The sequence below is a fragment of the Puntigrus tetrazona genome, chromosome 11 (genome assembly GCF_018831695.1).
Source record: "Puntigrus tetrazona isolate hp1 chromosome 11, ASM1883169v1, whole genome shotgun sequence".
Classification (NCBI taxonomy): Eukaryota; Metazoa; Chordata; class Actinopteri; order Cypriniformes; family Cyprinidae; genus Puntigrus; species Puntigrus tetrazona.
Genome location: NC_056709.1, coordinates 3491110 through 3507095, shown reverse-complemented (window position 1 = coordinate 3507095; position 15986 = coordinate 3491110). Strand labels below are relative to the sequence as shown.

General features: G+C 38.3%; 1 protein-coding gene across 8 annotated transcripts in view; it reads right to left on the bottom strand.

Annotated features, from left to right (window-relative positions):
* Window positions 1-15986, bottom strand: part of kif21b (kinesin family member 21B) — a 64627-nt gene that overhangs the window by 25078 nt on the left and 23563 nt on the right. For 5 of the 8 annotated variants that reach the window (XM_043252395.1, XM_043252402.1, XM_043252399.1 and 2 more), the window contains exons 4-19: window positions 15130-15279; window positions 13910-14041; window positions 13423-13590; window positions 12614-12729; window positions 10617-10812; window positions 8473-8662; window positions 7655-7718; window positions 7340-7564; window positions 6051-6192; window positions 5042-5195; window positions 4086-4274; window positions 3667-3866; window positions 2871-2978; window positions 1858-2159; window positions 871-1024; window positions 535-738 (exon numbers count right to left, since the gene is read on the bottom strand). In XM_043252395.1, the coding sequence (XP_043108330.1) occupies window positions 535-738; window positions 871-1024; window positions 1858-2159; window positions 2871-2978; window positions 3667-3866; window positions 4086-4274; window positions 5042-5195; window positions 6051-6192; window positions 7340-7564; window positions 7655-7718; window positions 8473-8662; window positions 10617-10812; window positions 12614-12729; window positions 13423-13590; window positions 13910-14041; window positions 15130-15279 (2694 nt within the window). The remainder of the gene's footprint in view (window positions 1-534; window positions 739-870; window positions 1025-1857; window positions 2160-2870; window positions 2979-3666; window positions 3867-4085; window positions 4275-5041; window positions 5196-6050; window positions 6193-7339; window positions 7565-7654; window positions 7719-8472; window positions 8663-10616; window positions 10813-12613; window positions 12730-13422; window positions 13591-13909; window positions 14042-15129; window positions 15280-15986) is intronic. The other 3 variants (XM_043252397.1, XM_043252400.1, XM_043252398.1) reach the window with 1 other exon arrangement.

Here is a 15986-nt window from a genome sequence, read left to right as displayed (position 1 = left end):
CAAACAGGAATCCTTTATTTCCTCCAGAGAAATGTCTGTCGATAGTGTGGGACCGTTTTGGGCACACAGAGAAGGTGTCATTTAAATATTGACGTAAAAAACTGCTGCTAAAGAGTGAATGCATAAGGGATAACGCACAGCTAGCTGTACATTGATGATGATTATGATCATTAGTGATCGTTTCCCCTGTGGGATAAATAAAGTTAAAATTAGTTGTATGTTATCGATACTTTATTAACTATTCTTGTTTTAGCATTATGCATAAGTAACATTAAGCGCTTTTGCGATATTTTTCCGTTTGTTATATTCAAAACAGAAATACTGTCGTGGACTTTTTTATTATTATTATTATTTATTGTTATATACACCGTTATTTCCATTTCAAAAATCAGCAATCAATAACACTTTAATACTTAAAGAGCGTTCATGCGATTTTACGCATTAATAATGTTGTGAAATGAATAAATGCATAATAATCATACCCACAAAATCCAGAACCGTTGCACCCCTACACACAAGCAAGCAAGCACGTACCTTTGTCTCCTCGATCTGTACAATGGTGGCCTGGCAGTCTGACAGACTGTCGCTGATGTAGTCAATGTTAGCATTGAGAACCTCAATCTCCTCGTTCATCTCCTGGAGGAGCCTCTCCTCCTCATCTTCTCCGAAGCCCTCGTTCAGTAACTTTTCTCTCTTGCGCAACAGCGCCTCCTGCTGCATGGACAGCTCCTCGCGTTTCTGGAAGTGAGGGACAACGATCGAGCGCAGAGCTCTTTATTGCTGGACTGTCACTTCGTTAAACGCGCAAAACATAACGCGTATAATGCATAATGTAACATGCGAAAGAGATATAAATACAAAAAAAATCACCTTAATAAGGCGATCCATATCAGCTTCCACATTAGTGATGGTCATTCTCTGCATCACAATATCCATGATCCTCCTCTCCAGAGACTGCCACTTCTGACGGGCTGTCTTTGAAAAACTTGTGCTCGTACTCTTTCGCTGGAACTTCTTTCTGCTACTGAAAACAAATACAGATACACAATATAGTTCATACTGTAATGCGTCGTTTACAAAATGTATATAATAAGCGAATGTACCATGAACGCATTTTGCAAGAAGTGTTTTTGGCTTGTCCCGAATTACTACGATACACCTGCATGATTCATCATAGACATAAACAGATGAAAGTAGCTCTGGTTCTTCTGTAACATGCATGCAGTACTGTTTATTAACTGCTTGAGGGCCAAAAGTCATGGGATTGTAACCTAACTGATCTAACAATTTTTTAAATGAAACCTTTACATTTTACTTCCATATTGTGATGAATTATGCGGGAAATATGGGAACATAGTAATAATTTAAGACAGGATTGAGACACAGATTTGTTTGGAGTGATATAAGTAGTTCTTATTATGATTATTATCGTTTTGAAGGTTGTATAAAAAAAGTATGTATTTATTTAAAGGAAATATTATATTCAAATCAAAAGTGTCAAATGTGACAGAGACATAAAAGTTACAAAATATTGTTTTAAATAATTTTTTGAGCTTTCTATTCATCAAAGAATGAAGAAACCTGACAAAGAGAAGGTAAACGTAAAAATGCATACCAAAAAAGTAAATAATTATCGATAATAAAGGTGCGTTCATGCTATATTGCAATCAAGTGATTACAATACACCACCTCGTAAACCTGCAGAATTTTCTGAGAGCTTGTTATAATTACTTGTAAGTTATATGAAATTGTAATTATACCTCGCAACGCCACAGTTTTTTGCTCAAATAAAGGCAGTGAACATGAGATACTCCCTTGAGAAACATTCGCCGGGTCACCGGAGTGGGCATCACTGACCTGGCCAGGTTTCCTCCGGTCCTGTGGCTCTCATTCTCTCCCAGGAACCCATTGAGCTTGGTGTTCCACTGGCGTATGATGCTGGACACCGAGCGAGTGGACTCGTGCTCGGAGGAGGTGGTTGTGGTGCCGGTGGACAGCTCTGCTCCGGAGTCCACACTGGTCAGTCTGCGGGCCACGCGTCCGGCCACGCGCTCCGACATGGGCTTGGCCATCCGCCTCAGCGCAGTTACCTCCTGAGTCTTCCTCCGCAACACCATCTCCTGCTGACGCTTCTGGGACTCCAACGCTCGGATCTGATACTAACGGAGCGCAGAGAAAGGAAACAATGCTTAAACTGTTAGTGTTCATTTTCTAAATCCAATCAACTAGCAGAAGAAAAAAAACCCCGCACCTTCTAGTTTGCTTATTCTTTCTGAAGTACCTCACAATACGGAAGTAAAAAATTGGTTGCCAATTTTCGGTTCATGCGGGCTTTAAAGGGTTAGTTCACCCCAAAATTAAAATCCTGTTACTATCACTCACCCTAATGTCGTTCCAAACCCGTAAGACCTTCGGAGCACGAATTAAGAGCCAATTCTGACCCTCCATAGACAGCAATACTGAAACGTTCCCATGTCCAGAAACGTAACATTAGTAAATATATCATATGATGATCAACTTAGATGCTACAAAGAACTAAAATAACTATTTATTTCCATTCTTCTACGTCTTCCGCCATTTTGAAGAGTGTTTCATGATGTTTTTTCTTAGCGTCGCAAAACTAAAGCTGAGCCACCGACGTCACATGGACTGTTTTACCAATGTATTTGCTACGTTTCTGGACCTGGATCATTTCAGCTGTCTCTGGAGGGTCAGAGCGCTCTCCGACGTAATCAAAAATATCTTCATTCTGGTTCCAAAGACGAACGAAGGTCTTACAGGTTTGGAAAGACTTGAAAGGTTTGATTTTGGGGTAAACTAAGCCTTATATGCCAGGATAAAGACTCTTTTTAAACGTTATTCAGTCAAACCTCTTGTCGCCGCTGCTCTTTCTTCAGTTGTGCGATTTCTCGGTTCCTCTTGGCATCGATCATCCTCCTCCGCTGCTGCTCCTCCTTCATCTGCTTCATTAGAGCTACCTACAGGTGGGATGAAAAGCAAGCACTGTAAGAAACTACTTAGATGCAGTGGTGTCTATCAGCAAAAAAAAAAAAAAAGAAGTAGTGCTATGTTTCCAAGCAGTATGCAATATTAGAATTGGAAATGTTTACAGTGCATACCGTTAAACAAGAATGTTTAACATGAGGTTATTTTTAAATTACTCCTAGAGAAAACATTTCATTTGCCAGGATTATTAAATAAGTGAAAATATAGGTATTAAAATATGTGGCCGTGCTTATTTCCGGTGCATCTGACACACTGGAGAGCGACAGTCAAATCAAGCAGGCTGCATCATGGGATATACTTATTTCAAACCTTGGTTTTTTTTTTTTTTTTCGATAACACACAATAATCCTGCCCCAAATAGTTCAACATTAGTCTATCATGCATGTGTAGTGACTTTTCTAATGCTGGAAAAAAAAGCAAGTACCTCACACAAACTGGGACACATTTTTCGCCTAAGGAATAAAAATTCTTCACTCATGGGAAAGCTGGTATTTTAATTACAATATTAAAATAAGAGTTTGACACGGCAAATGTCTTCATTCTCGATTACACTCCGTTATCTTTGAAGCTGATGAAACCGATGCAATGTTTAGTTTTTTTTTTCCTCCTGATGGCCTCAAGGGGGCGGCATATTTCTAAAAATAAAGCCCCGGCTCTCACCTTCGCCTTTTTCATCTCGGCCACCTCCGACTGCAGTTTCTTAAGCTCTCTCTCGTAGCGGCCCTGGTTCTTCAGAAGACGCGCATGCTCCTTCTGAGCGGCCTGCAGCTTCAGCAGGTCTCGGTTCATCTCCTTCAGACGCTTCTCGTAGTCTGACTTGATCTTGCTGGCTTTCTCCTCGGTGTAGTTCTCCATGGACACTGAAATCAATCAGAAAATGACGGAAGAATTGTTACCGTTCATTAATGTTCTAAAGATCATCATTTCTTAGGTTTGGAACAACATGAAGGTAAGTTAAAGGGTTGGCTAACCCTTTAAACGCCTATTTATATACTTTTGGGGCCTTTGGCGTGTAAAAATAGCAGAAATGCATCAATGACAACGGAAGCGATTTCTCTACAGATAGATGTGAAGCTCACTGAGGTTGTGCAGCACGCGGTCTCTCTCCAGCTGCGTGTCTCTGATCTTGTTCTGGAGCAGAATCAGTTTCTCCTCGTACTGGCTCTTCAGCGTCAGGAGCCGCCGCTGGCTGTTCTCCAGCTCATCGATGAGTCTCTGCTTGATCTCGATCTCACACGTCAGGTCTGCGAGATCAGCCTGTAAGCTGACTGAGAGACGAGGGGCCACAGGTCACAATGTCAGCGTTACGCGAAAGGGAATTTCGATTATATCCGGCAGAGCTCAAATAAAAAGCTTAGCAGTGGCACGCAAGATGTGATGACCATGTAAGTGTCATTCGTTTTTAGATGAGAAAATGCTCTTATGTTTATCACTGTTAGTTAACTACCCTTAACAAATTTGAAGTATAGTACTTTTTGTTTTATCAAGTAAGGTTCAAGTATATTTAAAATATACTTTAAGTGTGTGTGTGTGTGTGTGTGTGTGTGTGTGTGTGTGTGTGTGTGTGTGTATATATATATATATATATATATATATATATATATATATATATATATATATATATATATATATATATATATATGTGTGTGTGTGTGTGTATGTATACAAATATTTCAATAATCCTTTGGACTAAATTAGCCCACTTTCTAGTGTATGAATTATACTTTTTATTTGACATTATTACCTCTTCATGGGTCAACATTTTATTACTTATTACAAAGTTAAATAAACTTCTTTTTCATAAGGATATACATGCAGTACATACAAGATCATTTTTGTTTCTAATGGTTTAAGCGACGTATTTAATTATATATGGTTTAGACACTTGTTATGGACTTGTTTCAAAGAATTTTATTGCTTTGGAGAAGCATGCATTAGTCATTTCATTTTTTGCACCCTCTTGTGTGAGAAGCTAAAAGCAGAAATATTGATAGTATTTCAGTACAAATATAATTCAATAAATGCATTTCAGCACCTTTCTCGTCCGAGTCAGAGTCGGAATCCACCAGGCTCTCGTCGCTGTCGAACTCGTCCTCCTCCCTGGTCTCCTCTTCCTCCTCCTCCTCCTCCTCTTCTTCATCACAGCCACTCTCGCCGTGATCGTCCTCCTGAAGAGGATACATGCCATCCTGCACAGAGAAACCAAACAAAAAGGCTGCTTTTCACACAAAACACTTATATATCATTTAAAACTTTGGTAATACTTTGTGTACTACTTTTATGTACAATGCATTATAAAGAGTTATTAAAGGGTATAATTCATTAATTATTCATAATGTGCATTGGAATTCATTACATCTTGAAATAATAATAACAGAATTTAATATGCACAGTGTAAGACAAAATGCATCTTTACGACAAAAACACTTTTATAATGTGTTATACATAAAGGCTTTAAGCAACATTTTTCATATACATTATGCCTAATCACTTGCATTTTACAGCTTTATTTATGCAATAATAATTTTGAGAAAAGGCCATCTAGCACTTTTATTTTCTTTATTATGTCTGTTATATTACCACTTTTTAGTTATTTTATGATTTATTATTATAAAACACTACCATGTAGCCTCTTCTTTAATATTAATACTCAACATGTTATTTTGCAATTTTTTTTATTCTTTAAACAAATTTCAAAATATTACAACTTTTCCTTCTGCAAATAATAAACACATTATTGCAACATTATTTTTTTTATGTTACATCTCCATTGTAATATTTACATTAAAAAACGAAGACTTAAATCTCGTAATTTAGGAATTTTATTTTTATTAATTCACTGTTTGCGATATATAATATTTCACTTATTCAAATAGTTTCTTCTCTGTTTGCGTATTTATTCACACTGCCATAAATCATTCTTGCATTACAAATGCTTTCATTCTCATAAAACACTTTTTTCTCAGAATAACAGGACTTTTTTTAAACCTCTTTGTTAAAAGCAGGCCAGTTGGGATGTAATAAACATATCTTCTTTCTCTCACCTCCTCAGGTTCATTGTCAGAGTCTCCGTCTCCGTTTTCTCGTCTCTCTTCGTTTTCCCTGCTCAACCCATTCTCGCTCTTTTCTCCGTTTTCTTGAGGATAGAGCTTGGCCCTCTTCTTCAAACCTTTTTCTTTCTCAGGACTGAAAAAAAGGCGATCTATTCTCAAATACATGCATAAACAAAGCACATTCATCACAGTAGTTTGCACAAAAAAAAATAGGGCCATAATTCCGACAATTCCACCAACACTGGATGCAAACATCATTTAATAGTCATGTAATGGCACCACAGGGACTCATACAGTGCAGAGATTTATCCTGGGTCTTCTGCTTTTAGCCTTTGCAGGTCAGCCGAGACTTCCAGTAGTAATTTTGTAATGTTGGGCTCACAAATTGCCCGTGGCCTCTCTCCCATTACAGCCACATTAGAGCCAATCTGAGAGCGGATCGCTTCTGTAGTCATATTCATAATGACGAACGATTTTACTGAGAGATACTTGTGTCCGTGCCAGCTTACTGTCCTTAGTTTGAGTGAGTCGGTCGGGACATACTGGCACAAACACAGAGATAAATCTAATTCTGGCACATTTTACAGTCTCTTATTGGCTTAGTGACATAAAACAGAAGAGGACAAGCGTATTAAAGTCTTCCAAATACACAATCAGTGGAATAAGCTACAAGACCTCTGATACCATCAGAAGAGATAGAGCCAGACACATAGACACAAAGTGTCAAGACAACCCGAGACGTCCTGCAGCAAGGTCCCTCACTTAATGACTGATTTTATAGTATTAAATAATTCATATATGCTGTTGTTATTGTAGTCTGAAAACATTTAATTTTACATGTGATCATATAGTTTAAAAAACACACTTCAGGACCTATCTTCCATGGAGTAATAAGTTTTGTGTATGTTATATATACACGTATACATACTGTATATACATATACACATATATTTAATATATAATATATAAATAAAAAAACGTGCACAAAGACACATAATACATATATATATATACATACATATATACATATATATATATATATGTGTGTGTGTTTGTGTGTTATATGTGTGTGTGTGTGTGTGCATGCATATGTATATATATATATATATATATATATATGTATGAATTAAAAATGAATTAAAAAATATGAATAAAAAAAACACATGCACACAATGAACAAATACATAGAACAATGACTATGAGAAACTTTATTTTATTTATTATGCAATCAATCAATTAAATAAAACTGCAAATAAACCAAGGGATAAAATGAACCTCACCTCTTCCTCCTCTGATTTCTCTCTTTCTTCTTCAGCCTCTCCACATCTAATTTGGCCTGACGAATCACATCTGTCATCTCTGCATCCACGGAAACAGAAGGGGAGGAGCCAAGAGGGAGTGCTGGAGTAGAGGGGTGAGAGGCTGGGTATGGAGAGCGGGCGGAGAGCCGAGACAAACTACGCCTCAGAGACTCGTTCATGGCCTCGCTCTCCAGCAGCTTAGACCTGAAAGCCAGAGACATACGAGTCATCGTTTCCTACCACTCCGATGAGAAATTCGCATCCAAACGTGTCATGAGCAGAATATCGCAATACCTCAGCTCTTCGATTTCTCGAATGTAGTTCTGGATTAGATTGCCGATCTCCTCGTTCGTTTCGCCTGTTCAAAGAGCGATAACAAAAATCACTAAACAGTGATGTTTGGAAAAGCCAGAAAAAAGCGATTTCAGAACTAAAATGAAGTTAGGAAACAAATCTCTAACTAAATCTCAAAAATGCATTACAAGCATTTAAATATTCATGTAACATTTATATCAACATCAGAATCATCAACACTGATTATATAATAAATGTCATCCAGTCATACTATTAAAACCTTATGATTAGAGTCTTTAACCAAAGTGTGGTATGGACTAGTTTCTGTAAATATTAATCTGTAAAAATAGGATGTTCTGCATGTCTGTGTGCGAACGCATGATGCAGAATGAAGCGAGTGATGAAGCGAGAGAAGCTGATGGTTATTTCAGAGTCTGTTGCCTCACATATGAGGACATAAATACACGGACATACATGAACAGAGCATATTACCATGCAATTCAAGTAAAACAAGTGTTATATCATGCACAGAAAGGTATTCATTGAAACCCATCAAATTTTGTTGAAATTTAATTGGAAGGCATTGTGCCAGCATTTCATTGTGAGAAATTTGGTAAAAAATAAGACGCGAGATTGTGAGAAAATGGTTAATGTGATGCAATTGGTCAAATTGTCAAATGGTCCATTTTACATGCTTGTTGCTTAGGACTTAGTTGCTTAGGAATCTAGAAACGCTGAGGTTGGGCGGCAGAAAGTGATTTCAAAGGGCCCTGTACTATATAGACACAACCAATGCCCAGCCACTAGAAGTCCCTCACCAGTCTTAGTGAGCAGCAGGTTGACACCGTTGGTGAGCAGCTGGGTGACTCGAGTGTTGAGGTGGTCGATGGTTTCCTGCATGGCTTTGACCCGCATGCGTAGCGTGTCGTTCTCTTTTTGGAGCATGGAGTTCTCTTGAAACAGATCGCTAAAGCCGTCGGATCCATCCTCGCAGGCCACTCGTTTTCCCTGAAAAAAAAATTTCAAAGACTGCGGTAGACAGATAGGTAGGCACCGACCCCGTCCGACCCAAGCAGCAATCCCCCAATCTTTTCACGCTCCGTCTCTCTGTCAGGGCGGCTCAACTCTCTCAAAGCCATCATGGCTAATCGCTAACTTCTACCGGCGGCCATTTATCATCCAGGTCAGGCCGAGGCGCTAAGCTGCTGCTACGCTCCATTAACTCCAGCGAGATCCCATGAGCTGAACCATTTTATCATGCACGAGCCCAGACTCCCTCTCATCCTCTGGACTTATTAAATAAACAGTTAGAGCACCAACTGGGTGGCACTGAAGTATAGAGCGGAAAGAAGCGTAGGTACGAACCAAGGTCACCCGACTCGTTGCTTTCCGCAAGTTCTCTATTTGATTTAGTAACAGAGGAAGTGTTTAGCTGTTCGATGCTTCAGTGTCAGCTCAAATTGTTTCCTCTGTGGTAAAATAAACAAGTAATAAAATATCCTGACAAGTCAGTAAACTGGCTCCTGCTGCGCAGATCATTCTGGCATGTGTCCTATGTTTGCTATCCTGATAACCGATAACCGAGTTGGTAAGCCTGTCCTTCAGATTCGCCCAGAAATGAAGTCTGTCATTGTTCCAAGCCTATATGATATAGTACATAGAAGATATGTGTATTATGTTCACCTCGTTCATTCAGGTGTGGGAACAAATTGTTCAAAAACGTACAAAAAGGGCTGTACTATAAACTCACAACCAATTCATGATGACGTATTACCACCAAACTGGATGTTTGAAGATCCTATGATTCGTACATAAAACACCACTATGAAGGTAAAATCGAATCATTAAAAGTAAGGTAGGCCATATCGGAGATCTTTACTTCACGTAAATAACCAGGCCTCCTACAAAATAGAGCTGCTGCGATAAATGGTTTTAACTCAGATTATGTCACTTTCCCACCATGGCAACAAGAACAGACCATTTATTCATTTTGTTAATACAAGTACTATGTTGTATTTTGTTGTTGCTTTAATTGCATTCAATTGACGCCAAATTGACTCTAATTTGAAAGCGAAAGCAAACGCCGCTTATTGCAAGCTTTTTTAAACCGAAGGAAATGGATGACTTCCATTTTCGCTCGGTCTGCAATGAATGTGTTGAAGATGTGTCGTGTCCGTGCGGACAGGGGGTGCGGAGGTATGCCAATAGATCCGTTTACAGAGAAGAAGGAATATGGAATATGATTGGACAAACATTTTTTGATCTATATATGATATGAATACATTTAAATACATTTAGATCGCTCAAACCACCAAGAATTTGAGTAGATTTTACAAAAATGTGCAAAAGAGATTCATTATGATGTTTTACTTGCACATAAAATGATACCTATAATTATATCATTATATTATATTGTAAGATTTTATACAAAAACATACAAAAGAGGTGCTGACATTTTTGCGATTAATGCAGACTTTTTACCTACAAACCGCATGTCTTCGTAAAACCTAACTCTCAAGTTAATGTGCAGGTAACAAATTCATACAAATATTATAAAGACACTTAAATAATACACTGAAATTTATTGGACGGACAGCCCCTTTAGATTTTTAAGGGGGGTCTAGTGTGTGAAATTGCCCAATTCACCCAAAATGTTGGTGGAGGGCGAAGAACTACTTTTTTAGGGGTATTTCATAAACTTGGAAAACACATGGAATGTGCACTTGGAAGTTGTATGCAAAATGTGTGTACTTTTTTTGTTGTAATATTACAAACTCGACATCCCAGTCACCCATCCACTGCCACAGTTTGGAAATGAACAGCCAGGATATTCTACAAAGTCTCTTTGTTCCACAGAAGAACTTTTTTTTTATATGGAGGGGGAGAGTAAATGATTGTCTCTTTGAATTGTCCACTTGAGGGTATTTGCTGGTGGGGAAAAAAAAAAACTCCTTCTCCTTACCGCTTTGTACTCCATGATCTCCATCTGCAGGCGCGCGATCTCTGCTCGTAAGGCGCTGATCTGCTGGCTGGTTTTGTCCTGGTTCACGATCACTTTGTTCTTGATGTTGCGGGCCCGATTGGCGTACTTCAGCGTGTTCAGGGTCTCCATGAAGTCTCGGTCGGAGGGACTCACGCAAGCTATCATCACGGTTCGACTAGACAGATACGAAGCGGATGAGAATGCAAGAAGCCAGGAATTCATAAGGGTCTTTTCGCAAACGCACGAGGCAGAAAGATAGAACAGATAAACACACGCGCGCGCGCGCCTTCACGGACCGCACACGCCGCCCGCATATTTTTGAGGATGCGGCTGGGATTGAATGTCTTTAAGGAGAGCCTCTGTCTGCAGTCCCTCATGTTTAATTCAATCAGCTCCCCCGCTGAACCCACATCATAAGAATATATGGGCAGCCTGTGCCGTCCGCTGTGGGCTGAGTGACCCTGCGCTGCGCCTCCACGCAGATTGATGCGGTGCACTGTTAGCATGCATTAACCTTCAAGGCACAATGGCTGCACTGTGCAGAGCGACGTTTACAAGTGTGTGAACTCGCATGGACAATCTGAGACCTCTAAACAAAGTGCAAGACAAACTGTCTCAACAACTTTTAGATATCTATACTTTCTAGTATACGGAGTAAACATTCAGGGCTGTCAATTTAATGTGAATTTGCTTTGAAAACGCGTATTTCAAAATAAAAAAGGGATCTAAAATATATTAACAAAACGGTAATCGTGCCCCTGTACTTGTATGTACATAACGAAGTAAATAGGGCTGTCATTTTGATGTAATATGTTTGAGATTATTTAAAAATTTATATTTTGTCATTTTAAAATAAATAAATACTTAAAATAAATCATTTAAAAACAATACCAGTGAATAATGTCCACTGATTAATTAGGGCTGCTTTCAAATGTTCATTTTCTGAGATTAATTATTTAAAAATACAAATACACAATATACTGTATTATAACAAATAAAATAAATAAATCAGTGCAGTAAAATGATTAACGCAAGTAATCGCATTAGCTTTTAAATAAATATATATATATGTGTGTGTGTGTGTGTGTGTACTGTGTATATTTATGTATATATAAAATACACACAAATGCATATATACATTTATACGTTTCGTCTATATGTTAAATTTATACAGAACATAACATATATAAATATTACTATATTTGCATGAATATTTTCTAAATATATGCTGTGTGTGTGTGACTTGATATATACATAATACATTTTCACAGATAAAACGCATATAATAGGTAAAACACTTTTATTTTGTATCGAATCGTTAGACAGCACTCAAATAAATAAACAAATAAATTTAAACGTAAATAAAATCTCATTCCTGTCCCCTGACTGGTAAATTCTTAACTGGTTTCAGTTTAATGTTAACTGAGATTAATAATTCTTTATTAAATATAAAGATATAAAAGTCTATAAAAAATATAGAAAAATCATGCCCCCTTTCTTATTTAAATATTCCATATATATATATATATATAAATAATCATAAGCATAACAATAAAAGTGTCACATGTCAGCTTTTTTTGCGGACTAAAAGTTACATGTAGAAACTGAATAATGTTTTATTTCACACAACAATAACAGGTGCATAATGTGTTTTGTAAGAGGTGCGGTGCTGTAATTATAATGATCATTTTCTTCAAAACAATAGAAGTCAGTGGGAGGTCCACAAAGCCATCTTCAGTACAACCTGAAAAACTTCATAGCTTCATAACAGAACTGCTATAAAGAAACGTGGCCAATTAGGGATGCGGAAATCTACAGTAATTATAACAACAATAACATTTAAGATGATAAAACTCAAAAGAGAGTTACCTAGTACGACACAAGAATGCAAGCGCGCTCTCTACATAGCATCTCTGCTCCAAAAACCTTTTTTGATTTGACGCCGTGTTCATGAGAATGCGTGTGTCAGACGTTACCTGTTTCCTCCCAGCGAGTCCTGCAGCAGCCGTGTGAGTTTGGAGTCTCTGTAAGGCACATGGCCTGACTTCTTACTCTGATCTCCCAGTGCACTGATCACATTACCCAGGGCCAGCTGCCACACACACACACACACACACACACAGTGAGACCCGGTCACGCTCCATCGCATGCTGCTATCTAAGATTAAAAGCTTTTAAATGGGCTCTCCTACAAATGAGTAACTAGGCTTTAAAAACAATAGAGCTCTATTGGGCTCCGAGCTCTCCAAACAATGGCTCTTCTTGGCTCTCTTCCAGTCTTTAGCTCTACTTCAGAACCCTCTCACAATGTAATTACCTTCCCTTCCCTTCATCTAGTCAGACAGCTTTACCCAGCGAAACAGTGAGAGTGCAGTAATGAATGTAGAAGGATGCAGAACTAATGCAACGTAAACTTCACACCTTAGTTAACGTGGATAAACTTGACTCAGCTAAAACTGTCACAATTATAATGAAGTCTATAGGACTCTGAAAATCCCTGACGAAGCCAGTTTTGTGGTGTTGAGGTGTTGGCTTAGCGCTGAGAACTTTCTTGAGTGTTTATCTAGTCATGGTTAAAGGGACGAGTATCTTAATCTCAGTTCAGTTAAACGAAAGTATGGGAATTTTTATATATATGTATCATAAAATCGTAGGGTAGGGTCACGTAGGGTCACTTTATTTAGAAAAAAAACGCAATAATAGTTTGGCCCTGGGGAAACCAGCTGTCGGAGGACTGTCCTGATGCCTAGTTCCTGTAACCCAGTTCTTAAAACTAGCACCCGTACCAGACCACAGTTGATGGAGATGCCCTCTCTCGCTCTCTCTCCGGTGGCTCCTGTGCGCTTGAGCCGCTCTGACCCCGCCAGGTCCACAAAGTGAAACTTAGCAGTGAGCGTCTCGTACTCGGGCTGAGAGATGGAGCCTTCCGACACACCGTTCATCTCTCCGTTCACCTGCAACAGTAAAAACAGTGCATCTTACACAACCATCTTAAAGTACAAACATCAAATTAAGCGCGCAGCCTTCACCGTTCCTGCATTTTCACTGTGCACTGACATGTTCAGTGTTAATATTTCTAATGCCAGTGGTTTTATATAATTACTTTGTTTTGTACCGCAGCGGTCTATGAGCTCTGCTTTAAAACTTGAGACCTGCTTAAACTTGTTAATGGCGCTCTAATCCAGTAGTTTAGGATTACAGGTCTGCGTGCGGTGTTAATGAATATTCGCACGTGTTGTCAGGTGTTATTGGCGGCACTGCGAGCATCTGAACCTGTGTCTGCGGGCAGACTCTCATCTGGCAGAGGTGGATGGTGAAAATGGCGTGAGAGCGGGAGCTCTGGGCGTTCATCTGTGTGCTGGCCGTGGTGCGGGAAAGAGCGCCCAGCTTCAGACACTGCAGCAGCTGAGAAGAGAAAACGCACGGTGCTGTAAAGCTTGCTGGTGTCCTCTAGTCATCAAGCAATGAGAGCCATTTAAAACAAATTAACAGTAAAATTATATTCTCTGTGACAGCAGCTGTTGTCAAAACAATGTAGCTTCTCCAGCAACAAGCAAACCATGGCTAACAGCAATAATAACAATAATAATAAGAGTAATAATAACAATGACAGTAGTAATAATAATTGTACTACTACTACAATTTTTTTCATTAACTATCATTAATATTTTTATTATTATCACTATTATTATTATTATTATTAACAGCTTTTAGAATACAATGTTAACAATAATAATAGTAGTAACAACAACAGCAATAATAAAAATAATAACTACAATAACAACAACAGTAGTAATAATAATAGTAACAACTATATTATTGTTGTTGTTATTATTATCATTACTATTATTATTAATAATTATTTGTATTATTATTAACAACATATACATATATAAATACAGAAATACATGTCATCATAATGATACATATTTGTAGTTGTATTTAAAACCTACAAACTAATATATATATATATATCTTTTTTTTCCACAATTGTATAGAATTCTTATAATTGAATATACAGTTATAATCAAATTGAATGTACACACAAAAAAATATATTATTATTATTGTTGTTGTTGTTGCTGTTATTATTATAACACATTAAAAATATAAAGAATAATCCTTAATAATAACAATATTAGTATGATTATGGATAATATTTCTATTATTTGAAATGTTGCATATGATTAACAATTATTATTATTAGTATTATTATTATTATTATTATTATTATTATTACTACAGCACAATATATTATACTCATGCTGTTATAAATGCTGCTTTTTCTCTACTATTATTGGCTTAAATTTAGTTAGCTCAACTGTAGTCTTATGAGTATCTTCTAGCAATTACCTTGTAAACTGATCATTTAATACAAAACACTACTTTTCAGAATGCCATGCACTGATGAGCCAGCCACAATAATATCAAAACATTTAAGAAACGAGGTGTCAATGTGATTCAGACTTCTAATGACTCCAGGAGATATCTGACCTCGTCCTCTGAGCTGACCAGCCGTGAGGTCACTCCGGTGGTGTAGATGCCTCCGCCGCCGTCCTCGTGGATCTTAATGTTGGACTTCCGTCCACGAGACTCGGGGTCACGAGTGCTGTCGAACAGGTCCAGGATCTCCTCGTTATAGAGCTGCAAGACAAATACGCGCTCGGTGACCTTTAGAGGGCAAAGGTCAAAGAGACCACGAATCCCAGAATCCTCGGGAATCCCAGAGACCACACAAGCTGACGGACAATCCAATGATAAATAACTGTAACATAACTCACGAGCAAAACTACAACTGAAGACAGGACGGAAAAAGAAAAAATAGGTTTTTTCCAGCATCCAAGCGACACAGAGGGACTTGATAAAATCAATTCAGGGTTCAAAACAATAAATCAACCTGCTAACATGGGAAAAAAAAAAAACTAACAATGCAGAGAGTGCACAAAGGAGTTCTAGAAAGGACAAGACTAATGAAATAAGGGCACTTTAATGCCCTATTAAAGCCGTCCCAGGGGACAGCGAGCGTTCAGAGCCGCAGAACTTCAGACAAATCTGTAGAGTTACTCTCAACGGCGAGCCACGAATCTGCTGAACAAACAGCAGCCTACGCTCGGATCGTTAAAACACCCCGTTACAGGTTTAAACTCATTACCTACGCCGGGACTTTACACGAGGAAGGGGCTGATCGGCTGAGCGCCTCTTCATGTGGACTCCTCTACTGTCGTCAATCTCTGACCGACCGAACCGTTCCTAGACGACTCCAGCCGTCTGTCATCACACCCAAAACACTCGCTTTACGGTTTATTCATAATTAAAGTTCGTCGTGAGTTTATTATTCAGAAATTGGACAT